We start from the raw sequence: 27,135 nt of genomic DNA on the forward strand, positions 1-27,135 counted from the left end.
ATTTACTACGAGGCTGCAGGTGAAATGCTGTCTCGTCTTGTGAGTTGTTGAGACAGAGTTCAGTTGTTTGAAACACTGGCGTCTTCAAGTGACTAGAATGGAACGACCGAACTAGACCGCGGGAAGTGATCTTCAACAGGTAAGAAACTTGCCTGACATTTTAAAAGAGAAAGACGATGTATGTAACTAACTGTTTATTAAGTAAACACTTCAGAGCCGAACTTCTCTACGAAACGCGGCTTCCGAGCGCCGTCATACGTAGGAAACTAAACCGTACCAGGGTTGTTATTCTGTATATATATATATATATATATATATATATATATATATATATATATATATATATATATATATATATATATATACTCCTACAACAAGTTAAATCTGTGTGTTTTTTTTGCACTTTGTGGACACTGCTTTACTTTAATCCGTGTAGAAGTAGGTTAGCGGCATAGTTGAAGTTCTTTCCAGTGTGTACTTGCGCGCATAAATGTAGTCTGCGAGCAACAGATGAATTATTGTGATTAGAATATCTTTTTGGCAGAAAGACAAAAACTATATTTTGACTGTCATCTTACTCATAAAATCCGCCGTTCTCTTCATATATTAGTCACCCGTTCTCCCTCACAGTTCTAATAACCAACTAATAGGATGTAATGAGTTTAATCTCGCAGCTCCAGCACGGGCTATAAACTGATGTCTGATGCCATAGCAAAATGACTGATAGACACATGCTGTGTGCACTCACTTAGGACCTTGCACCACTGCCACATTAATCCATTTACAATGACTGCTGTAGTGTATTTTTCAGGTAATTGTTAAGTGCGCATAAATATCATTGTGCTGTCAACCCAGATCTGTCTCTCTCTTTCTGCATGCTGTTGAGTTCATGTAAGATCGTGTTCATGGGATTCGGTACATTGTTGCTGTCTGTCATCAGGTTCTGACCGTGCATTGTTTAAAACGAAGTCCTTCATTTCACAATCACGCGTGCAATTAAATGTAGTGAGATCAACTGCTGTCGTCCTAATGAGGCACACCCTGTCTGTCCCCTTCCGTCCCGCTCGTGATGTCATGTGACCGTTAAATGGGATGGACCAGGTTCCACTATGTGTGTTCAACAGCTCTTCTAACCTCCTATTTGCTTAACAAATTAAACCACATGTCATGGCATGCTTACTTTGATAATGACTTTAGGAGAGTCCTCGTAAAACTTGGAAAGCTTCTCGTTTGGAGGAAGCTTGCTCTGCAGGAATAGTAGTTGTTGCGGGATGCCTCAGTAGTCTTGGTTGGTCCGCCCTGCCTTGGGCCTCGCAGGTTTCGTGACGTTCACTCCTAGCTGATTAAGCAGTGACTAAAGAATAAACTCAGCGCGGAATTTGCATCGTTGCGCATCAGAAACCTGCAATGCCTTGTTAATGTAATCATTATTTTGGATTTGACATATTTATGAGCGAATGCATTCGTAAATGAGTTTTGAACGCTGGCATTACGAGAGAGTGATTTATAATTCATAACATGTTTTAATTATAGACATCATGAATATGTATAATGATATGGTATACTCGGGTCGATTATTCACACAATTGAAATAGCAATAATTGGTTTGGGACAAGAAAAATCTTGCATTTTCTTGGTTACTTCTAAGTAGCTATTTTATTTAATAGAGAATTGCTGGCAACACACCAGTACACTCCATAACAGTTTAGGTTGTTATTTGCTGTAATTTTATTAATAAAATGCATTTGTCTGAAGGCCATAACAAAGATTGTCAAGTTTGAAACAAAAACAGACCATTTATTATTGAAATAGGATACAATATCATTTTATCAGACTCCCAAAGAAAATATACCTGAAAGTGTGATGTATTGTCCAGCCATTAATGAATTCATTTCTGACACGGCAATATCTTACCATAAAAAGAAATAAATAAAATGCTGTAGGTGTGTCGTAAAAGTTGGACACTGGTTATTCTAGAGCAAGTTCAGCATGCATGGAGAAAACAGATTACTTATTGAACACATGCACATAATTATTTATGTTCCATGGGAACTTTCTGAAGAGTTAATTTACCATCGGCTAAAATGTTATCATGCCATATGCATAATGAATGTGAGACTTTGAAAAAGTGTTGTTTTATGAAATAATGGCTGGGCAAAACCCAAAGACAACCATCTGTAGAATTTAAGATATGTTTTTTCCCGCTTAGAAAAAAAAGTCTTTCACTGCAAAGAGATTGCAACTATTTACATATCTTAAAATATGATTTTACGCCATGTCTCAAAGTCATTTCCTGGACAAAATATATTTAACAAAAATGTGCCCTGTCTTGACTTTTATCAAAATATTCTAATGCCATAAACAAGTCTAAGCATTATAAATGTCCGTAAACTAATTTGCATTCAAGTGCAAACACAGACGAACATTCTGAACGGTATGAGGATTTTGACGTTTCGCTTAGAAATCTAAATAGAAAATAGATTTTTATAGTCCACGAATACGTATGAAAAGCATGCCATGCCAACCGCACACTACACCTCACTGAAAGAGAGTAGAAAGCTCCTGTTTCTGCATTGTGAATGTCATCAGATTGGCTCTTAGGTTCGTGTGCGTCCCCCTCACAAAGATTGAATTGTTAGTGTTTGCTGGGTCTTGTCTCCAAATCCAAGCAGGTGCATTACAGCTGGAATTCGCAGACTCACTCTTCAACCCCAAACAGTGGATTTCTTATGGTTCGTCTGAAACGAATGCATATTTCTGTCATCGATCTCGTCGAGTAGCATTCTTCGGAAATCTCGGTTAAATCTGTACATTCGGTCATCAAGTTTGAATTTGAAAACTGCTGGCTGTCAGTTTGGCTGGCTGTCAACAAGAATTCAAGGAGCATGCTTTGATGACTTTTGATTATCTTTTTTAGTTTGTTAAATAAACTATGTCAGTTTTGATAAGAAAAGGAGCTGGAATAGCGCTGTCTTGTCTCCCCTAATTCAGATAAGGGAGTATTTAGGAAACTTGTTTGGAAACAGTCAGTGCTTTTTTTTTTATGTTAGTTGCACAGAAAAGACACAGCTAATGGAAGGAAGTGCTTTAAATCTCATTTTTGAAAACTAGTATGGGAGATTTACTTTATGGGAATTAAAAAAATAACTTATGTATGGATAAACTGTTCAGCGTTAGGAATTAGAGTGTTTTAAAATCTGTCTTGCTCAAGGCTGCGTTTATTTGAAGAAAAAGCCTTACAGTTGCCATTCACTTGTTGCATTTTTTGATGATTCCTTCATGGGTTTTTTTTGCATTTCTTTTAATGTTTAACACTAAACTTTTACTTGATTTGAATGCCTCTATGAATAAAACTATTCATTTCTTAAAAGGTATAAAATAAATGCATTTTTATGATCATAAGAAACAAATCTTGTTAGGGCTAAACAAAAATGGTCATCTTTGTTCCATTATCTCTGTTTAAATCAAAATTGTCGTTTAAGATCTCTATAACTTTCCTCTGTGAAACACAAAAAACACACAAATGTCCAAAACTTCAAAAAATGCTAGAAAGCGCCACAGGACTGAGTGAACTGAGTGAGATTTAAGAGCTTCGGCAGAGCTTTTTTAAGAGCTTTCTGGTGTTCCAACAGAAAGTAAGTTATGCACATTTGGAACAACCTAAGAGTGTTTTTATTTTTGCGTGAACTGTTCCTTTAAGGAAGTAGCCCTCTGTTATGTTTAAGCAATACGGCACATCGTATATATAGGTTTTTGTATTTACAGAAGAGCTATATTTAGTTTTCTCATGAGTAGAAGTTTAGTTCAATCAGAATACCCTTGACCCTAATATTTAGATAGTAAAATTTCAGTGAAGGCTCCACGTCAGAACTGCTGTAGCATGTTTCACTTTCACACAAAACAGCTTGGTGCAGTTCCCCTGAACTGGTAGCATGGAGGAGCAGGGTTGCAGCCCATTGGCTGATGAGGTGCTTTTGGTTTGTGGTTTTTTTTCTAAAATCGGATGGAGCCAAAGGAGCACGTGGTAAGGGCTTCCGCTAGCTTGGTTTTGCGCTAGTTTTTTAACATGACTGAAAGTCAATCAAGCAGGGTCCCACAGGGATAGTCAGCGGTGCTTGGCAGAGCTGCACAACCTGTAGATGCAGCACACAATTTCTCTGTTCTTAGATGCTCAGTGAACTTGAAAACATTTTATATTCTTCTGTTGGACAAGTACAAAGCTGCAGGTCCTTGACTTTTTTTAACAAGGCACCAAACTTCAGACGTTTTTCGGACATGGTCCTGTTTATTATTTTTTTTCTTTTGTAAGGTGTTTTTAAGACTTTATTCAGCAATGTATGTTACAAAAGAATTCTATAAGATTTTTAACTAATTTCTTTTTCCAAACGTGGTTATTAACATTCGATTCTTTAAAGATTCTGGAAAAAGAAAAATGACAGTTTCCACAAAAATATTAAGAAGCACAGCTGTTATCATCATTATTAATAATAAAAATATCGTGTGACACAGCTTTTATCATCATTATTATTAATAATAAGGATCATGTGACACGGAAAACATCTGTAGAAATTTCTTTCGCCACAAAGAACATTTTGTAAAATAGAAAGGTTCTTCAGATGTTAAAGGAATAGTTTACCCAAAAATGAAAATTACACAAAGCCACTGACTTTTTTCTTTAAGACAATACATTTTGAGCTTTTTAAAAATATATCTCGGCTCTACCAAGCTTGGTAATGCTGATGGATAGCAGCTATTATTTTGAAGGCCCGTAAAGTACTGAGACATAAAAATAAACTATATGCCTTCAGGGGGTAATGTCCTCTGAAACAGATCGATGGGTTTTTGCAACAAAAATATTTCTAGTTTTAAAATTCTAACGTAAATAACTGACCGACTGAGTTAAGAGCCGAGTTCCCGCCTCTTGGCTGACTTCCGACTCAACGCGCGACGTAATTTAGACAAAAAGGTTCTTCTATAGCATTGCGAAGCACCTTTATTTTTAAGAGTGTAAAAATAAAGGTGCATTCAACTTTTTCATCATAGGAGTAAAAATACTTTCAAACTGAAAACAGGTTTTATGAGTTTTCGATAAAATAAACGCAGCTTTAGCGAGTGTAAAAAAATCAAACCAAAACCATATGTGGTTTGAAATCCATGTCAAATCAGAATTTTATTCAATGTGTCTCAGTGGTCAGATCCGATTTCATGTAGCTTCCAGACGTGACGCAAATGTAACCTAATACAAAGTACATGATATATTTCCAAATTCGTGCAACTTCAATTACTTCTCCCGCACTGGAATAATAACAGCGAATAAGTTGACTATAGCCAAAAAATGCTAAATAAATGAATCATTTCCAGCTAGCCACCTATATATTGACTTACTCTGGTAAGAAGAAGTTGATCTCCTGATAATAAGAGTTTTAAATATACTTCAAAAAGAGTATCACTTCCGCTGTGCAACTTTAAATGCGCTCCCAACATTTCTCCTTTTTTACGAGGCCCAGTTAAACACCTGCTAATGAAATGAGGAAGTGAAGAGCGCTCTCTTACTCACTAACTCCAAAATAAGTGAAGAGGAAATCTGGTCAAGGTACAAGACTGGTGGAGGACTACGTGTTTGTCTGTCAAGGTGAACCGCTGTATTCGATGCTTTAATTTTGGTCTGGGCTGAGTCACGTCCCGACACTAACACACAGCCAAATGATAAATGACAGTATATTGCTGTTAATCATTGTGCTGCAATGTGAGGGAGAAACCCTTAGTTTCCCAAACAAGAGTGATGTTGATCTCATAAAGGGAGGGGGGGTTTGGTCGTGGGAGAATGCTATCGCCCTAACTGCTTTCAAAACTTCCCTCACACACACACAAATGCAGGCACACACACTCTCCCACGCATTTCTCTGATTTTCAGATGCATTTTTAGATGCATGATTCGTGATGCGGCGTATCCGACATGTCTTCTTCCCTCCCACTGCACGTAAAAATATCAAACGTTGGCTAAAGTCTAAAGCTCTTCCTTCCCTTTTTAACCAGAAGCCCACTGAAGTCTGGTCAAATGTCTCCGGTCTGATAGGGATGGGGAAGTGAAGCCATTATGGTCGGTTTGCGCAGCTGTTTCAGAGCCTAGGGGAGAAAAAGCGAAAGGGCAGATATAGGAATAGAGTTTGGGAGAATAGATACACAGAAATATGCAAAAGCGTGTGTGGGCATATCAGTAGTAATGGTTTGATTTTGTTTGCAAAGGCTCACGGAGCGCCGGAGAACAATGCTGTTATTGTGTGGCCGAAGGGGGCCGACCGTACCTTCGACGTGTTCGTTCACCGTAAGAACGTATGCCGAGAAATTTGTCACGCAGAGCCTTGTGTTAATGCGTTACTGCACTTTAATTTACATTTATGTCTCATAGAATAGCAGGGAAAATATGACAGGAATAAATTGCCTCAAAGACACATTGTGTTATCTCTTCAAAGTAGGTGAGACTGAAAATCTCATCATTTATCAGTTTCATTGTGATTTAGTTTCTTCCATTGAACGTAACTGTGATACGGTGGCTGCTAGGAAGGTTTTTTCGCCCATCTGATAATGAACCGTGTAATAAGAATGATACTTGTTTAAATCTTAAAAGGTTCAGTTTACAACCAAAGGCTCAGGCGTTTGTTTTATTCAGAAAAGATGCATTAAATTGATTTTCTTTTCGAAATAAAGGCTCTTTTTTTGAATGTTCTATTCATCAGAGGATTCTGAAAAAAAGTATTTCTCCGTGTAAATATTAAGCAGCACAGATGTTTAACGTTGATGATAATAAGAAATGCTTATTTGGCACTAAATCTGCATATTAAAATGATTTCCGAAACATCATTTGACACTAAATGCATTAACGGGTTGAAAATATCCCAAAAATTCAAAACATTTCAAAATAGTATTTTTGCAGTTTTTGATTAACCTTGGTGAGCAACAGAGATTCCTTTCAAAAATATTACAATAATCTAATTGCTGGTCTATGTAGTACACCGAAATTATATTCAGCCAAAATGTATGCACATTAAAAACTCAACTTTCCTGTGGAACAAAAAATAAGACAAAATAGCACCAAAACTATTTCGGCGACCACTGATCTCCATTGTATGGAGGGAAAAAAAACACACAGAGGCATTTGTCTCTTTAAAGATGCACACAAAGCAGCGCTCTCAAAGATATGAATCACATTAATGACCCCCATGAACATATGAATCTAGTAAAAAATTAGCAGTGACCATCCATAAGTGCTTTATTTGATGCCAGGGTATTTGGGGCTTTAAACTGTCTTATGTATAGCCTGTATCAGCGTTTTGTCTGGCATCAGCAGCCCTTCTTTCGCTATTCATAACATTCGGCCATTAATCACTGTGCTGCAATCTGTGATCCAGGTACAAAGTTGATTCACACACTTGTGTGCTGCAAGCATCAGATATTCAGAACGCTACGGGCTCAGTTCCGCACTGGTGGAGACACGCCGTCCTATGCACTTTGGCTTCAGTCGTGTGCTGTGGCTGCTTCACAGCTACTGTCCACACGCTTCAAAAAAATATAGAGTTTATTTTCACCTCTATGAAACTAGACAGTGTGTGACTGCGCGCAGAAAAGCGATGCTCACCGCAGGACGCAAATGTGTCATTACGGTGGCGCAAAGCTGGTACGGCTGCAGGTCCCTATTGTGTGAATTGTGTTTTATTGTTGACAAAATGTAGAGAAGATATTTAAAGATAATACATGGGTAGTGAAGGTAGTGGTGTGAAAGTCATTTTGCAATTGTGGAAACAATCATTGTAATCAAAAAATGATGCATTTGCAAGTGGCGGTGGCAGTTTAATGACATGTTTTTGTATATTGTATGAAGCTGTGGTAAAGCGCAGTTCATTTTGCATTTAAATAAACTATAATTAACATTTGAGCAAACAAGTCAATGTGGAATCATGTAGTGCGCTATGGGATAGAAATACACTTTGTTTAATGAATTGTGTTGTTCTTTAATTTACAAGTTCTTTAAAAGTTAAAGATGAAGTGCTGTTTGAATTTAAAGGCTATAAGTCTATTTCTCACAGCCTCATTTAAATCATTGTAAAATTCATTATCTACCACGACTAAAGCCTGCGTGGTCAATGGTCGGCAGCAATGGAGTGGGGTTTTTTATGATTATATATAAATCTTACATTTGGGGGAAAATAATTTAGGGAAAATAAGCTTTTCTGTGCAGTACAAAATGTAGCAAATCTTTTGTGATTATATTAGCGCTGTCAAAATGAACGTTTTTGTTTACATTTATATATGTGTGTGTGTGTGTGTGTGTGTGTGTGTGTGTACTGTATATATTATGTATATGGAAATACACACACTTACAGTATATAGTAAAAATCTTTACATGCATATTTATATTATTTATTTTATAGAAAGTTATATTTGGTATAATAATATTCTTCTTCAAGATAAACATAGTCAGAGATGTGCTTTTTTAAATGTATCCTGGCTCTTCCAAGCTTGGTAATGATGGTGTATAGTGGCCATTATTTTGAAGCCCCGTAAAAATGCATATATCTGTCGTAAAATTAACCTATACACCTCCAGGGGCTTCCGCGTCTTCTGAAGCAAATCGATTTTTGTAACAAAAAATAAAGTCAACTCAAATCATTGACTTCTGCGAGTTGTGGCTTCTTGGCTCACCTCTGACTCCACGTTTGACGTAAGCTGCATTCGTAGCGTAAGCTCAGAAGAGAACAGGCCAATGAGGATAGAGCTATACTAAATGAAGGTAACAAATTAGAAGTTGAAAACAATTTTCTGAGGATTTGACTATAAAACAAACGCAGCTTACGTCATACGTCAAATCTAATGCGTATAGGTTAGTTTCAAAATAATGGTCAGTCACCATCCACCAGCATTACCAAGCTTGGAAGAGCCACGTTCAGTTTTGGGTAATTCTTAATTTCCAGAGGTTAAACCATCATACTACTCTTTTACTGACAAAAGTTAGTTTATAAGCACTTCTCATTAAAAGTTTGAATGCATTGTTGCACTGCCAAATACATGAGTCACTCTGAGACACAAAATGCATTTTGTTTTATTTATATCATCACAAAATTTGTTTTTATTTTGTTTAATCTCGCAGTCCTAATAATATTTCATTTTTATAGTCTTCATTGTTATATAGTAGTAAAAAAATAAATAAATCACTCTCTTTAAGCCATAAAACTGCATGAAGGAAGTAAATCAGATCGTGTCAATCCATTTTTCATGGATAACACATTTGTCTTTGAGCATGTAATAACAGGATAACATATCTGATGTGCTATCAATGCTATGGGTGTGAAAGGAGTGTCAAAACAGCGTCTTAAATTTTACCCTCTCCCTTTCTGGTCTCATAGAGGCCCCTGCAGGAATGGAGAACGGAGGCTCGATGAACTTGCTAGACTACGGGGAGGCGTTGTGGGAAAATGCAGAGAAGAACCGGTACATCTTGTGCCGTTTCGTCAACCCCAACAAGCTGACCTCGTATCTACGGCAATGCAAGGTCATCGACGAACAAGACGAAGACGAGGTGCTCAACTCTCGCCTGCTGGAGTCCAAAGTCAACCGAGCAGGTATTATTCAGTGTATTCCTGTCCACTTAAGCGCATACCGTAGCATTGTTTACGATATGATACGGACACGCCCAAGGTTGGTTTTGCTCTCCAAATCGTATTGCAGGGACATCAACATTCATAGATGCCGGTGACAGAAAATACTAAACACTGTGGAATATGGAAATGCAAATTCAATGCTGAAAACATTTACATGCAAATCACATCATCAATCAGTTACTCGGTCACCCCATCTTTCACTGTGTTTTTCCAGTGGTGTAATGTGATGATGAATGGACGCTTTTAATCCTGTGAGCTGCCGCTGTAGTTTTTCTTTCCCAACGACTCCTTCCTGAACCTCCGTGTCATTTTTCAACTTCCGAACGGCCACAGGCAAAACGGATGACAGGGATTTCGCCCGAGCAGCTTGCTAAAGTCTGCACTGTTTGTTTGTCACAAAGCAGCACATCAAAATGCTTGTTTACCACGGCTGGGATTTTCACAGCCCCCTAATGATTCTCTTTTTCCCTCTGGGACCGGCAGTTTGGCACGTAATACAGAAGATCTTTCAAGTGCTTTTTGTGCCACGGCTTTCTCTAGCGAGTTAAAATACAATGCACTGCTTTCATCTAAGACAAATCTGGACATTCCTGCTACAGCAACACTACAGAGTTTAACCAAACGCGATGCGATGAGCAATTTGTCTGTCCACACCAGGACAACACTTCCAAGAGAAGCAACAAAGTCAATATCAAACCACAGCCAATCGGAAGATCACATGGGCGGAGCCTGCTGTTGTTTCAGACTTTCAACAGAGTGAATAAATACATAGTCAAATGTACACACACACACACACACACACCAAAATATTAACTAAATTAGGATGAAAAAAAAACACTTTCTTATAATGATTCATCCTGATCACATTAGCATATACTATTTAAAGTAAAGGTCACATCAGATAGAATTAACTCTTTGCACTTTTTTCATTCAGTGAGAGTCATGCTGCAGTGGTTTATGTTTCAGGTCGGTTGTTGGATATCCTGCACACAAAAGGAGAGCGAGGCTATGTGGTTTTTCTAGAGAGTCTAGAGTTGTACTACCCTGACCTCTACAAACTCGTCACGGGGAAAGATCCTACACGCAGATGTTCCACTATAGTCGGTGAGCAACTTCTAAATTAAAATGCTGCCCATATAAATGACCTACGACCATGCCTTAAAAATGTTTGTTGCCTTCCACCTGCTTCTCCTCTCGGATGAGCATCTGCCATAAATCCCCTTTCAGATTGGCGCAGTAACCTTATAAACAATTACTGTGGTGCTACTACACTACACTAATGGTGTCAGGTGGTGATAAATAATTACTATAAACATATATCATGATATTTGCATGATATTGTGAAGGATATCGTAGCACTTTTTTTCAGTATTGCTTAATTGACAGTATTTTGTTTTGTTTTTTTTCCCTTTAGTGGAAGAGGGCCAGGAAGGGCTAATACAGTTTTTAATGAATGAAGTCATAAAGCTTCAGCAGCAGTCCAAGGCTAAAGACGTGCAGCGAGTGGACATCATGACCAAATGCCGCACACTAGAAGATGAGCACAAGAAGCTACGACTGGCCAACCAGGAGCTGCAGGCTTTCCAAGAACGCTACAATAAGATGAAAGAAGAGCGTAATAACTATAACGATGAACTTATTAAGGTGAAGGATGACAACTATCAGCTAGCTATGCGATATGCCCAGCTCAGCGAGGAGAAGAATATGGCGGTGATGAGGAGCCGCGACCTTCAGCTAGAGGTCAGAGGGCTTCTGCAAGCATTGCAGGATTAATCAAGACGATTTTTGTCTTTGGAAATCTCCCTGTTTTCTGTATTTACTGTAAAGTGATGGGTCACTTATATTCACACGAATGATTTGACTATGTGGGATACAAATGTTGACTGCTGCCTCGCCATTTCTTCTAGATTGACCAACTAAAGCACAAGTTGAACAAGGTGGAGGAGGAGTGCAAAATGGAAAGGAGGCAATCTCTGAAATTGAAGAATGACATTGAGAATCGACCTCGGAAAGAGCAGATATTTGAGCTGGAGCGAGAGAACGAGGTCTTGAAGATCAAACTCCAGGAGCTGCAGTCCATCATACAGGTGAAGACGCTGTTGGCATCGCAGTTAATAGAAAACGGTTCGGGAAGGTTAATCAAAGTCAGATATTTCAAAGTTCTTTTGTTTGCTTGTTTTGTGTCTTTGTATGCGCAGCCCGGCCCTCTACCTGATTCAGACAAGGCCATCTTGGATATCCTGGAGCATGACCGACAGGAGGCTCTGGAGGATCGCCAGGAGCTAGTCAACAGACTCTATAACCTGCATGAAGAGATCCGACAGGCCGAGGAGCTCCGTGACAAGGTTAGGACCAGCCTAAAACTGAAAAAATCATTTCAGCTACAAAGCTCATTTTCAAACAATGCATAACACATACAAATGTTTGGTAAATACACTATTCTTTATTACTAATGAAAACTCACAAAGAAACGTATTCAAATATTAAAATGAAATGCATTGCCACTTAAATGTTTGCTTGTTTTAATTTGCAATACATGCGTTTTTACATTATTGTATTCAGCAAGGATATATTAAATTTAATTGAAAGTGACAGTAACATATTTGTAGTAGGCTATAATTAAAAAAATGTTTCAAATACACACTTTTCTTTTAAACTGTGTATACATCAAAAGAAACGTATAATGGTTTTATTAACTGTTTTCAATATTGATAATAGTAAGAAATGTGTGTTGAGCAGCAAATCAGTGTGATAGAATGATTTCTGAAGGATCATGTGACATTGAAGTAATAATGCTGAATATTCAGCCTTTTCTATGAAAGATGTGACATTACATTTGACCATATATTTAAATAGAAAATCATTTTATTCAAAATATTGCTATTTTTACTGGTTTTTTAAACAAATACATGCAGACTTGTTGGGCAAAAGACAATTGTTTCAACACCATAAAGAAACAAACTTTTAAAACTGCACTGTGTCTTATAGTGATGTACATTTTATTAAAACTGTTCTTTCCTGTTCCTGCTATGAAAATAGCTTTTGGTGTTGACATGGTGTTAAAAAAAGAGGAACAACTTTATATCCGTATTTAATGAAATAATGTAAGCAGGCTTTATTCATATGCAAGCTCGATGCATTGCAACTAGCAATTACCTTATCTGCAAGCAATGCAAAAGAGCTTTGCTAAAAAATGCGTCATCTTATAAGGCAGCATAACTTTGCTGTTTGAAACACTGTAAGTCCACCAACTGTTGAGTGCCTGAAAAGGCTGTCTAGGTAGACAGCTCACTTGTTGCAGAGACCTTAAGTGTCAGGTCGTATTGGTCAATTTGGTCACATCCCGAATGATCAAATGCCCTCATAACGAACATGCCAAATGTGATATTACATTGGCCTCACGGGGGATTAAGCGTATTTAATATGGTCTCAGCGTGAGAGTTTTTAGTTGTCGGCTAGAAATAATGAAGTGTAGGCAAAGGTTTTTTTTTTCTTGTCACACATGAACGAGAAGTGACAGAGGCTGATGAGGACTGGCTGCTCTAAGTGGCCCCTTCTGCAATGTGCTGCAGCTCTAATTAGAAGCGCATCTGAAGTGACGTGTGAAAAGTGTCAGAATTCGGGCTAAGACAGGAAGGGAGGGGGAGGGGTGGCGGCAGTGACTTCTTATCACAGTCAGCCCTCTTTTGGAGCTTTTGAAATGTTCTACTCCTTGCATAAAATGTGCATTTTAGAGTGTTGAAGGCCTACTTCAGCCACAAAAAGAAAAAAAAAAAGAACATTTGAGTTAGTCTTGAATAGCTTACCAGCATCTCTCTTAACACTACAACCAAGCTTAATGCGTGCAGAGTGCTTGTTAAAGCCAGACATCCCACATTCCCAAATATATGTTAGCGTTTATTTGTTTATTGACATGGAAAGTAATCCTTGTTTGAAAGTGTTGGTGTGAAAGTGTTGATGGAAATTTCTGCTACAACAAAATGGAAATTTATGCCGTAGCAGAGCATTTTTCTCAGTAAATGATGAAGCTTTGTCTATTCGACATGCAGTCAGCAAGGTTTGAGTCGCATGAAACTGTTTAGTGTGCAATGATGGTCTGAGGGGTAGGTATTAATAATGTGCTGAAAAGAAACCCTACAAATTGTTGCTTTTGAATTTTCTTACTGTAAGGTTTCCTCTCAGGGTCATGTGATGCAATTTTGAGCTTGCTCTTTATTATGTTGATGGGTTTATGAGAAACGTTTAATCTAATAATGCGCAGTACCTGGAAGAGAAGGAGGACCTTGAATTGAAGTGCTCCACTTTGGTGAAGGACTGCGAAATGTACAAGAACCGCATGAATACGGTCATGGTGCAGCTGGAAGAGGTTGAACGTGAGCGGGATCAGGTTGAGTACTAATGTTTCTACTGATGGCTTTGAATTAATTAATTTGCTGTTACTTAAAAGGGCTATCTATATAGTATAGTTTCCTCTGTCCACAGGCTTTCAAGTCAAGAGATGATGCTCAACACCTAGTCTCTCAGTGTCTGATTGACAAAGACAAGTACCGCAAGCAAATAAGGGAGTTGGAAGAAAGGAGCGATGAACTTCAAATTGAAATCGTACGCAAAGAAGCCAAGATCGTCAACCTGGAGTGCAAGCTGAGACGGATGGCCAAAGAAAATGGTTTGGATCAGGTTAGAAATAATCTATGTGAAGTTTAATTTTTTTTTCTTCTCATTTTCCACCTTTGCAACTTTTTATTACTATATCATGTATTGGCTAATTGGCTGTTATTTTTTTTCTTATTTTATCTTGGTATTTCCCTCTCAGAGCCTGCCACGAGACATTACTCCACTAATTATTGCTCAGCACTTTGGGCAACCTGATGGAAATACAGGAGGACCTTCAGAGGACTCTGGAGAAGACACTGTTGATGATCAAGAGCCTAAGCTCCAGCGCAGAAGCAACCTTAAGGGCAGAGTGAGTACAAATTTGAAGCAATGTCTTTAAATCTCTCATTGTGCATCTTTGTTTAAGAATATTTCTGCATCCCAGCGCATGTCATTGTCATTCATTAGATAAACAGACCTAAATCTCCAGCCGCTGGACCCAAAAGTCCTCACTTCCAAGGTAAAACATTTTGTAAAAAGCTCTGACGGTGCTGCTTGTGAACTTGCAGTTAATATGTTGTTATTGTATGGTATTGAATTATCCAAAAAAAATTCCTGTGATCTTTGTTTCCTTTTATTTAATCTCTCATTATATAGCCATGCCTTTCACAAATGGAGATCTGTCAGAACCTGCAGCTAATGACAACACAAGTCTTAATAGTGCCAGTGCAGTGATTTCTCCTGCAGAGATCTGCTTTAAAAATGTAGGCTTGAATGCATTTTCATCTACTGTAATTTGTGTACCCGTTCAAGTAGCTTAAATTGAAGGCAAATGGTGTGTACGTGTTTGTGCCTCTTCAGCTGCGATGCCGTAATGACAGTATCTTGTCCACTGTGCCTGAGCCTCCAGACCAGAACTCCATTGTCAGGAGAAGCAAGGAGAACCCAAACTCACAATACAGATGGTAACTGAAATCAGAGCTCCATGTAACATACACACTGATCAAGGGAAAAGAATAGACATTCTATTATTAAGGTTATGTTTACCATATTTCATATTTTCTGGTCATGCTGACTAGTTTTTTTTTTTTATTAGTCATGTTTTATTGCTACATATTTATAATATATTGACCATTAAAATGTCTTAGATCCTAACTTGCATAAATCAATAAAATAACGTAATAATAAATATATGTAAAATATAAAATAATAAAAAATACATGTAAATTATTTTACCTTACATTGTGTAAAATAATATATTGCAAACAAATGGATAGTTCCTAATTATCATGATGTACAATGCGTATTTTGCATAACACAAACTATTATTTAAAAATAATAATCTTAACAGCATTTTGAACTGGCGTAATTATAACAAAAATGTAAATGTAAATTATTTATGAATTATTAATTGGTAAAAATACCAGTTAGTAGCTTTAGTAAAGTTATAGTGAATTGTTGCTGGCATTATAAAGTAAAGTTCGTTATGCTGTGTCTCTCTTTCAGTATTCCCATCTCAGACACTGCAGATACTGACAGTGGAGACAATGCCGACATGGGTATGAACGCGCATAAATCATTTATTCCACCCACTCACCGCTGAATCATACACTTAAGTGACTCTCCTTTGTAAAAATGTCTCTTTCTTTACTGTAGATGACCATGACTTAGACTTTTCCTCCTACGGGCCTTCATCCATCCATTCATCTTCATCTTCCCACCAATCTGAGACAATGGACTCATATGATCTGGAGCAAGTCAATAACATCTTCAGGAAATTCTCTTTGGAGAGGTATTTTGATGTCTGCTTATCATAATGTTATTTATAATCATTCTATAAGGCGGTGAATCAACTTTCCATTTTGGTGGCCTTGAGAAATAAATGTTGTCACTGTCATCTCAATTTGTACGTCTATAGGATCACTCCGCTTTGATCTGTGCATGTGTGCCTTTTCTTTTTCCAGACCTTTTCGTCCTTCGTTAACATCGGGCCCTCCTCAAAACACATTGCGGCCAGTGCAGAGCCTTTTTCTATCTGGAGAAAATGTTCTGTCGGACATCACTCTGATCGGTGGAAATGATAGCGGCATCTTTGTGTCCTCTGTCCAGTCCGGTTCTGAAACAGACCGGGCCGGAGTTAAAGTCGGACATCATCTTTTAATGGTGAGATTGAACTCCTGCATATGCCCCACCACCAAAATAACAATAAAACCTGCTGTAGTAGTGGTAACTTTTTTTTTCCTTTTTGATTTCATTTATCCTCTAGTTGGAAGGCAATATTCGTGGAGAAGTTCAAAGCGTTACTTTGGACACCTGCACCAAAGAGGAAGCTCACTGGACCCTGCAGAGATGCACCGGACAAGTGCATCTTCATTACAAGTCTAACTATGATGGTGAGCTCAGACCTCTCTTAAAAAAAGGATGCTTTTTTTCAAGAGTTCAGTGTGCATAGTAAAGGTTAGAAGGTCCAATAGTTCAAAAAGTCCTGCTCCACTGGAGGAACCTAATAACATATTCACACTCTAAAGAAACGACTAGGCTTTGGTCTTTTAGCCCACGGCTGTGTCTGAATCAAATGTGCTACTCCTCTGTTTCCTTCACACACCATCTTATTCAGTGCTGTGTTAAGTTGCATCCACAACAAGCGGTTCTCAGGGTCACTTCTCAGCCCCTCAGTGGCTCTTGCGGTCTTTACTGGGTCTCTGTTTTGACACTTTCGTCTTGTTTCCAGGCTACAGACGGCTGCTGAAAGACATTGAAGATGGCACAGTGGTATCCGGAGACTCTTTCTACATCCGTCTCAATCTGAACATCTCCAGTCAGATGGACAACTGCTCACTGAATGTACGATGTGACGAGGTGCTCCATGTTCTGGACACCATGCACCAGGGCAAATGCGAGTGGCTGTGCTCCCGGGTGGACCCTTTCACCAACAAGGACACAGAGAGAGGCACCATACCGAGCTACTCAAGGTGAGGACACTGAAAACTGAGTGACCATTATAGTGTCGCTTTCAAACGAGCGTGAACATTGTCTATTGCCTGCTGCAGATTGTCTGTCAGTGCGTAGGTGAGTGTGTGGGCGTGCATTTTTATATCTGTTGACTGTGACGAGAAGCTGTAAAGTGAACTTGGCTGTCACCTCCTCCCCAGAGCCCAGCAGCTCCTCTTGGTGAAGATTCAGAAGCTGATGTGTCGAGGAGGTCGAGAGGAAGCCGAAACTTTGCGAGGACTCCGGGTCAGTTTCTTCAGGATTATTGGAGGAATGCGCCTACTTTTGGCTTTTATCTTTGATGATGAGTCAGAATCGACGAGATATAATTTGAATGCCAATTAATGTGACCGTTTTCAACACTTTTTGTCACTTCAAAGGGATAGTTCAGCCAAATATTTAAATTCTCTCATCATTTACTCACCCTCATGTCGTTCCAAACCTGTATGACTGATTTTCTTCTGTGCATCATAATTGTTTTTGTCCATATAATGCAAAAGTTTATTTTTTATGTACTGGCCAGCTGTGGATCTGAGTCCATTTAAAATGTCAGTCAACAACTATTGAAGCAAAACAGTCATGAACCTGTCTGAACCTGTCTTTGATACTCAGAATTAAACAAAATGTTTTTCTGTGCCTTTTAAGATTTATCAAAGGGGACCTATTATGTCCCTTTTTATATTATGTATTATAAGTCTCAGGTGTCCGCAGAATATGTCTGTGAAGTGTCAGCTCAAAGTACCCCACAGCTCATATATCATTTTGTAAAAGCCTATTTTGAGTACAAGTAGAAACACATTATTTTCGGGCATGTCTCTTTAAATGCAAACGATTGAAATCATGCATTTTTAACTATATTATTTTAATATAGACATTTTTGTTTTTTTTAGCTCACATAGGTTCTCTTTCATGTCTAATTGCAGTTAAACTATCAAATACACACTTTATGTTACAAACACGAGTTACAAAAACAGTCGGTTATGTCTGTGAAGTGAAACAACTGGAAAAGACATCAATAATTTATATTAGATTTGTGATAGGAGCCTAATATACAGTAATATACAGCCCCAAACAATAAAATAAAAACCACTTAGGAGACAATTCTTATGTGAATGCTTCTTTTGGATGCTCTAGCATGAAGATAAACATGGCGAATTGTGTGTGTGCGGCTCACTCAGGGCGGGGTCTCTGCTAATAGAGTAGTGTCCGTCAACAGTCATGGGCGGGGCTTGTAAAATGTGACATCACATTGTAAAAATTCAATGAACAGCTTGTTCTGAGCGCTGCTTATGATTTATGAGGGTTAAAAAACAGGAGCGGGTGGGTTTTTATTATTTTAGGGTGGTTGTGTACACACACTGCCAACACGTATGCGAATGTGAATTTTGCATAATATGTACCCCGTAATGCAAATGACCTCTCTTTTTATTGGCTACTCTCCATATTAAAATAGTTTGCAATATTGTTCATCAGGGTTGCTGAATACAGTGTAGGCGTTGCATGTATAAGTCATATGTCATATTATAATTCATAGTCTTGATGTCATTCCCTAAATGATTTTTGAATGACACATTTCTCATAAATTGCCCTGGGCTGCGTTTTCCAAAAGCAGCGTAAGCTGAAGCTGATTTAAGCTATATTAGTTTCAATGGGTCCACGGTGTACTTAAGCTCACAATGCTTTTGGGAAAGCAGCCCTGGTAAATATCACTTTCAATGAGTTTTTTCTTATAAATTCTCTCACTTCCATTTGTGTTCGCAGAACACTCTACAACCCGAGGAGCCCACACCGTCTCAAGACCCCAAGTCTAGTCCACGTCTGTCCAGAGCCAGCGTTTTCATCTTTCAGTTATTACAGGTAACAGGTCCTCTTGAGTTTGCTCTCCCTGCCACAGTGCTGAGGTCTTACTGCAGATAGAAAAAGAGCGGAGTCTTGCTGAGATTAAAAGAGATCCCTGGTGTCAGTTTGTCAGCAGGGTGGATAACAAGTACAAGAGGATGAACAGCAGTGAGCGTGTCCGCATTGTCAATGGAGGAAATCCATCATCAGTTTCCAGACCAGGTTTTGAAACGCTGAGGCCTGAGGGTAAGACTGCCCACCCTCATCTTTACTTGTTTATTTCGAAGAAATCTTTGCAGCTGTTGCCTTGTAGACAGGCTTCGTACTACTGTCATGAAAATGTCAGGGAATTTGTAAATATGGTTTTCCAGAACAGAAAAATTCATAATTTATTAACGCCGTTTAGTTATGCTCTCAATTGTTTAATCAGCCTTTTTTGTGCACAATCTCCCAAAAAAGATTCTATAAATTGGTTAAAAGGAATGAGAAACCGCTGCTTTCGTATTCATAATGCCGCTCGGGTCCATTTTCAATGTTTATGCTGAATGAACATCAAAGCTGACCCGTGAACGGTTTCTGTTGTTTCAGACACGTCTGACCAAGACAGCGACTTAAACAAGAGCTTGAATCTGATCCCGTACAGTCTAGTGACGCCACATCAATGTCAGCGCAAAAGACCTGTCCTCTTCACCCCCAACGTCCTAGCCAAGACCATCGTACAGAAGTTCCTTAACCTTGGAGGTGCTATGGAGTTCAATATATGCAAGCCAGGTAAAGGTGGCTGGAGGTTGATTTTCCTAATTATAGCAGCACATTGTAGTGATGATCAAAAGAGATATTGTTCATGATCCGCCATTATTAACGCATATATGATGAATTCATCTTTATTTTTAATTTGTTCCATTACCTCAACTCTTACTTCACAAGTAACAACCCACTCAGTCTATGTTTAGCTCAAAAACATCGGACAAATCCAGCTGTTGCAGACAAAAAGTCATTGAGTGGGTTAAGGTTAAGGATTGAGATTAATGAATATATATATACAACACTAATATGACGAACAAGACATTAAAATAGCAAGTTACATGTAAACAATGTAGTTTTCAGCGGTGCAGTGGTGTAACAGAGTTTTATTTTAAAAACATCAGAAAGCATAATTTAAACCCAACATTTAAGCAATGAAAACTGATCAAGTACTAAATTATGAATTCTACATAAATGTTTATCAGGCTAACTATCTTTAAAATAAATTGCTGCAGATTCTGCAGAAGAAATAGTTTCGACTAGGCTCTATAGTTAGATTCATGAATGAAAGGATCTTATTAGTAGATTCTGTATGGGTTAATGTGGACTTAATTAGAACGTGAGACTTAAGTGAAATTACAGACTCTTTGTTCATGTCACTTTGTATCTTTTGACTACACATCCTTAGCAGACTTTCATTTTTTTGTGTTTAATAAATTGGAGGGTCTTCTTCCAAAATAATCATAAATTGAATCTTTAAGAAACTGGAATTAATAGCAATGCCCTTACAGTGCCCTCCCTAGATGTAAGCAAAGCAATGTTTTCCTTGACATGCCTTCTTACAAAACTAATAATTCAACTCATTTTAGACATTGTGACAAAAGACGAATTCCTCATGAAACAGAAGATAGAGCCCATCATTTATTCCAAAGAAAAGCAGGCATGCACATATGAATGCATCACCCCAGAAAACATCGAAGCGGTTGCCTTCAAGGTACGGTAATAAATGTTCTTTTCAGAAGAATTTAATAATAGCTAAATTATGTTTTTGCTTTTATGCGCTGTCATTCCTTCTGCTTACTCAAGAAGCTTGTCAGATATTTATGTGTTCACTGTTTTGCCGAGCAGTATAATTTTGAAGCGCTTCCTCTCAGCGAGAGCTTAACTCTTTCCTGAAGACACCGATGGGATTGTGGCACGAAGAATCAAATTTTGAGGAATCAAAACTCATGTTAAAATTGACGATGCAACCGTCCTCTCCCTTTACAATTTTAAGCCTATTTATTTGCCACCTTACCTTAAAACTGATTGCATGTCCTAAGCATCGTTCGTGCCTTAACATCTCTCACTTCACTTCGATTGACGCACATGAGCGTTCTACATTTATTTACCTATTTGCCACCGTACGTTATTCCTCTGTTATGTGAGCACACGTCCCGTAGCACCTAAGCGTCCGACCTGCCAATCATTGTTTACACTCCAATTGACACACATAAGCAAATGGTGCACTTTTTTTTCTTACTACAATTGGCTTGGAAGACAGACATGCCCCTCCATCACTTTCACCCATTACGTGTACCCCGGTTTGAGAAGCACTGCCCTAGGCCATGCCCACTAGTGTTCAGTTTGACACTTGCCTACATCAGACGCAAGTGTTGGGTCATGTTAAGTCTAAAGCATTAAGATAAGATAAGGTGAACCTTTATTCGTTCCACAATGTGGAAATTTCTACACTACACTTCTGTTGACAGCAGTCCACAAAGCCTTGGATCAGATCACTGTATTCCTCGTCTGTGATCATGCAGACGATGGCAGAGTCAACTTCTGCAGGTGACAGGTTGCTGAGCTGAACATGAAGATGACATTATAATCAGAGACATGGTCTACACGGATTCCCTTTCAATTTCTGATTAAACCAGTCATAACAGCAGCTATTTATGTGCATGTTTTTAAGGGGCGTCACCTTTTAAAACTGATTATTTCAGATAGAGGGGCAGAATGGTCTATTAAGAAACTTAAAGAGTTAATTGAACCTCAAGGGATATATGAGCAGTGGTACGTAGGAGACAGACCTGTTGCTCCTTGATGGCTGCAGATGCAATCTGCTTGTTGGGGTTTATCAGGTGGTTAGATGAGAGGCAGCATATTGTTTTTCACTTGCTAATGTCAGGAGATGAGTCTAATTTTCCACTGCAAATCTCACTTGTTCGAGAGGTGTGCCAAAAACAGGAAAAAAATGAGAACCGACATCTCACTGGACAAGTTCTCATTTCTCTCTTCCGTTCTCAATTCTCTTTTCTGCTTTTAAATTACAATATAAACATTTGCAATATTGCCTTTTGATCAAATGCAAGAAATTTAAAAAAGTAAATCAAACTATTGTTTTCTAGAATAAGCACTGCCTTCTGGAAGCCGATCTAAACTGCGTGAAAGACCTGTTGAGGAGAGAGATCTACCCCATCGTGATCTTCATCAAAATCTGCGAAAGGAACATCAAAAAATTAAGGCAAGAACTCTGATGTCTTCGATCTTTCAAAGACTCTTGTCATATGCCTTGTTTAGTTTCAGTTTGAAGAGGTTTAGTTTCATTATTCGAGGTCAGAGGATCATTTAGCGATCGTTTCTGGTGTTTTCTTTGCGCAGGAGGCTCCCTCTGAAGGTGGACTCTGAGGAGGAGTTCTTGAAGATGTGTCGGTCCAAGGAGAAGGAGCTGGAGATGCTGCCGTGCCTGTACGCGGGTGTGGAACCTGACTCTTGGGGAGGGGTGGAGGATCTCGTCAGGATCATCAAGGACAAGATTTTTGAGGAGCAGAAGAAGACGGTCTGGGTGGAACAGGACCTGTTGTGACCTGATCACACGAGCGAGTAACTGCTCGGGTGAAATACGTGCAAGCAGCGCAGGCATGTGAACAGGAAATGACTCTGTCAAAGGCGTTAAAGGTGAGGTGTGGCTCTCTCTGCTGCCAAAAAAGAAAAACGGGGACGAGGTACAATGCGATGCTCGAGTTACACATTGTAAGCAGTGGAAAGGTTCTCAGCTCAGTGCTTCTTATCTTTTATTCTCCTGAAGCATAGATGTCGTCAATAAAACATTATCCTTCCCAGCATCCACCTGTAATGCTCAGTATGTAAACAGTATGTACTTTTGTCTTTATAGGCACATTACATAATTTAATATCAGTGATTTCCATATTTATTTGAATACAAACGTACACGTGTGGCTTATTTCTGTGCTCATTTCGGCTGCTACGTTAATACTTGCCAAGGTTTTATTGTACCTGTGGGCCATACTGTAATTTAATGGCATTATACTGTACATCACATGTCAAGCTCATGACTGTAATTTGCAACTCTTTTTTTATGTTGGCATTATTTTGAAGTCTGTTTAAGCTGTCATTGATTGATGTCCTAAATGTTATTATTGTGAGAGCTATTTCTGATGTTTACTTAATGTTCCATTACAGCTTGCCTTTTAGAAATACCATGATTTATGGGCACCTATACCAAGACATATACTTTTTTATATTTAACTTGGTAACATTTCGGATTAAATGCATGTGAATGTATAAGCGAATGTATAAGGGATTTTGGATGAAAAGGGGTTTTCAGCATCATTTAATCATTTTTCCTGTACCTTAGAATGCGTTATGTTTAACCTTTTTCTTGTATATATTATTATAATAACCTTTTTAACCATAATTTACACAAGACGCCCACTAAAATATCACTCAGAGTATCATTAGTTCTATACCATGTTTAAGATGACATAATGACATGAATGGCTAATTTATCATAATTCTGAATCATTACCAATCTCTGCCACTATTCATAAAAGAAATTGTCAGCAAATGGGTAAAAATACCCATTTTATTAAACTGTAATATAATTTAGTAAGACCAGTACAGGTCAGATGTTTAAATTTTGCATATATAAATATCTTTTACACTGAATGAACATTTTTTTACATATTTTGAGTTTTTCACAAAAGTTGTTTAAAACAGTTAACACCTTTCCGTGTTAACTTTGCTTTTTGTGTATATAAAATCACTTTTGTAAATTTGGTGCACCGAAATGGTACGTCCTGTCCCTGACCCGTACAAGTCGGATTACTTTTTAAATCTTTATAATTAAATGCATTGCATATATTTAATTATTTGTAGTTCTTACAGTACAAACATTACATTTATACAGTGGTATGCTCCATTTATTCAGTAAAGTCGTGAAAACTGTATATGTAATAATTCTAAAATGAATTATGAGAAAATGCAGGTGTCAGCTACTCATATTGACCCCATGTGATTTTAAACACACAGCATATTGATCTGCATATATTCATTGTTGTTACTGAAGACTTTAAAGGGGAAATTTAATGTACCACCTTCAGCGCTTGTTTATTAAAATGAAACGGAAATGTCTGTTGTCTAGTTGATTATAATTTTCATCTCTTTTGTGTAGATCTCCGGATCCCAAGCTCTATATATATACATGAATGTTATTTTATAAACAGACACAAGATTGTACTGCTGAAACAACACGGTGTGTTTTGTGTAGGTAATAAATGGTTTCGAGAAGCAGAGTTTCTGTTTTCTGGGTTGAAACCCGCCAGATCAGACGCGGATCTGCACGCGCTTCGTGCTTCAAAAAGAAACTGACAGGTTTTTGCTGTTGAAACGAGAACCGAAAACGAGTCGAAGGGCTTATAAAGAGGAGAAATCCTGGAGAGTGTGTGTCACGAGCAGCGCAGTGGAAATTTCGGTTGGTCCCTGACAAGCAGACATCTTGTCGCTTCATGTGGTGTTGGTGGCGGTTCCTTTCAGTGTAGCGTCACTCGCACACAACAACTCTGACGGTAAACCAACTTTCCACTGTGATTGTAAACACCATCGGAGAGGCTCTCGGATTTCATTTAACAGAACGGGTCGCTTTAGTTTGTTCGCAACCGTAAAAGACAGCTGCCTTTTCTAGTTAAGCCCGTCTTCTGTTTTTGTTTGCTTTTAAAAACGCCGGGTTATTGCTAACGCCGGTTAATACTAATGCAGAAAAGGCCAAGAGGAAGTAGAGATATGAAAATATAATTTGCACATCAATGCAAACACATTATGTTTTGAAAGTCCCAGTCAACAATGCTGGTTTCTGCGCATTGTAGTCCGTGTCCTTTAGAGATTATGCACAAACTCATTTGTATCCTTTATCGTAATATATTCCAAACCCACAACATGAAAATCCGGTCTCTACAACCCTGATTGAGTTTTTCATTGCCGTACCTTCCAGCGGTTTTGGTTTGCGCCTCTCTCTCTCTCTCTCTCTCTCTCTCTCTCTCTCTCTCTCTCTCTCTCTCTCTCTCAGCTGATCGCTACAGGAAGCGTTGCGTGTCGCGTCTCGAGCGTGTCGCTTCGCCGCGGCAGATGGCTTGGCAATCTGTTAAATGCGGTGGTCCCTGCATCCATCAGTCAAACGTGTGAGGAGCGCCGGAGCTGAAATGTCATAATAGACTCTCCGTGAAGGAGTGTCTGTCACAGACATCAGAACTTTTGTGTCTGGGCCATCTGTATCTCCCTAATTCACCCACAGCTTCAGAAGCCGTCAGAGATCCCACTCGTCCTTTGTTCTGAGGAGCACGGGGCTTCTAGCTGCTCACCAAAGCACAGATAAATGTGTTTTCTGCACGGTTAAACGCCTTTTCGAGTGTGCGGAGAACTCTGTGCCTTTGTTACCGTTGTTAGCAAAAACACATTTTCAAGATCATTGGTTTGATTAGGAGAGGAAGATCTGCAACCTTGAAAGGTGTTCAATGCTTATGAGCATCCCTTACATCTTTAAACGATCTATTTAATATATATATATATATATATATATATATATATATATATATATATATATATATATATATAGCCCTATTATTATTATGTTTCTTATTTTTCGTATTTTTCGTGGCTTTTTTCTCCCTTCTTCCCCGCTCCTCTTGATAAACGCAAGTTTGTTTTTCCAGCAAGCCTTCTTCAGTCTAATAACAGCCATTTTTCATTGTGGCCATCAAGCACAGACCTCCATTAATGACACATACACTTGTCCGCGTATGAGAGTCATTATGCTGGAATCAAAGAGTGGCATAAATTTAATTATTTGCCGTTTTATTTATTTAATTAGACATTTTCCTCTATAGTCCTCTGAGACCACATGCCCGCTGGGTTTGGTTTATTCTTATCTCACTTAATTAGGCTGGACAAAGCTTTGAATCTGTTTTTTGTGTTACTTCTGCATTCCCCTGTTAAATAGGCTTGGCAAGCGTTTGTGCCTGAAAACATAATTTTATCGACTCTTGTTGTGTATGTTCTCAAGGAGCAGTTTTAAACAACCTTTTGAAAACAAGGTTAAAGGAATAGTTCAACCTTAACTTAACGGTTTGACATTGTTTATTTCTATGTCTTTTAGAGATTCATTACAAAGCTCTTGCCTTATAACAACAGTCAGCAGTGAACAGGCTGTGGAGCTAACAAAACACAACACAAATCATAAATCACAAAAACAAACAAATGCATCAAAAAATAAATAAATAAATAAATACAAATCACAAAACAACCATTTCATTTTTTTGCTGATGTACATATTGTGTTTGATCCCTGAACCGTTTTTTCATGCACCTCCCATATTTGAGATTTTGGACTTTTTGGTTTTTCATAAAAAAAAATAAAAATCAGACTAGTGATAAGAAAACATCCAAAAGACACTGTTGAGTGTTCGTTTGATAGCACTTTGTCTATTTGTATCAATCAGTTTCAGTAACAAAATATATTTTTAAAGACAGTTTTCTCAAAATGAGTTTTTCTCCTACACTGAGCCACATATCTCCACTTCAGCAGAAATTACACATCATTTCTATTCATGTCTAGTCTATAACCTGAAGGTTCTTACAGACGGATTTGTTTCTTATATAATATATATGCTTGATGATATACAACACCCCCACCCGTCTGTATCTGTCAAAAAACATTTGACTCCATTCAAAGATTTCTTAAACTTGCTTCATACAGTATTTAGATTTTTGTTCTTTCATTTTAAAAAATAATGCCGTATTTGCATATCTAAACTTAATATTTTAGAAAAACCTGTATTACAAATTGATTACATTGCAATTATAATCAATCGATTAATAGTAAGGTGATAACTATTAGTTATCGTTGTACCTCTACTGTGTCTCTCCTTAAATAAACAGACAAACAGTTACTGAGCTCAGTATTTGCAATATGCAAAAGACTTACCATAAGACAATAACTTTGAATGCTAAACCAGAAAAGAAATTCTGAGTGACTGA

At 38.2% G+C, this 27,135-nt stretch overlaps 1 protein-coding gene across 1 annotated transcript; it reads left to right on the top strand.

Annotated features, from left to right (window-relative positions):
- On the top strand, nt 1-24,238 carry card11 (caspase recruitment domain family, member 11). The gene is made up of 24 exons (XM_043235413.1): nt 1-139; nt 9,402-9,617; nt 10,623-10,760; nt 11,071-11,396; nt 11,564-11,743; nt 11,855-12,001; nt 13,918-14,043; nt 14,139-14,333; nt 14,470-14,619; nt 14,718-14,769; nt 14,907-15,013; nt 15,111-15,214; nt 15,756-15,808; nt 15,906-16,041; nt 16,214-16,412; nt 16,516-16,642; nt 16,981-17,221; nt 17,402-17,486; nt 19,002-19,097; nt 19,205-19,325; nt 19,668-19,850; nt 20,693-20,817; nt 22,214-22,329; nt 22,467-24,238. The coding sequence occupies exons 2-24, from the start codon at nt 9,416-9,418 to the stop codon at nt 22,669-22,671; spliced, it is 3,414 nt and encodes a 1,137-aa protein (XP_043091348.1). The 5' UTR covers nt 1-139; nt 9,402-9,415; the 3' UTR covers nt 22,672-24,238.
- The last annotated feature ends 2,897 nt before the right edge of the window (nt 24,239-27,135 follow it).

Source organism: Puntigrus tetrazona, chromosome 3 (assembly GCF_018831695.1).
Source record: "Puntigrus tetrazona isolate hp1 chromosome 3, ASM1883169v1, whole genome shotgun sequence".
NCBI lineage: Eukaryota > Metazoa > Chordata > Actinopteri > Cypriniformes > Cyprinidae > Puntigrus > Puntigrus tetrazona.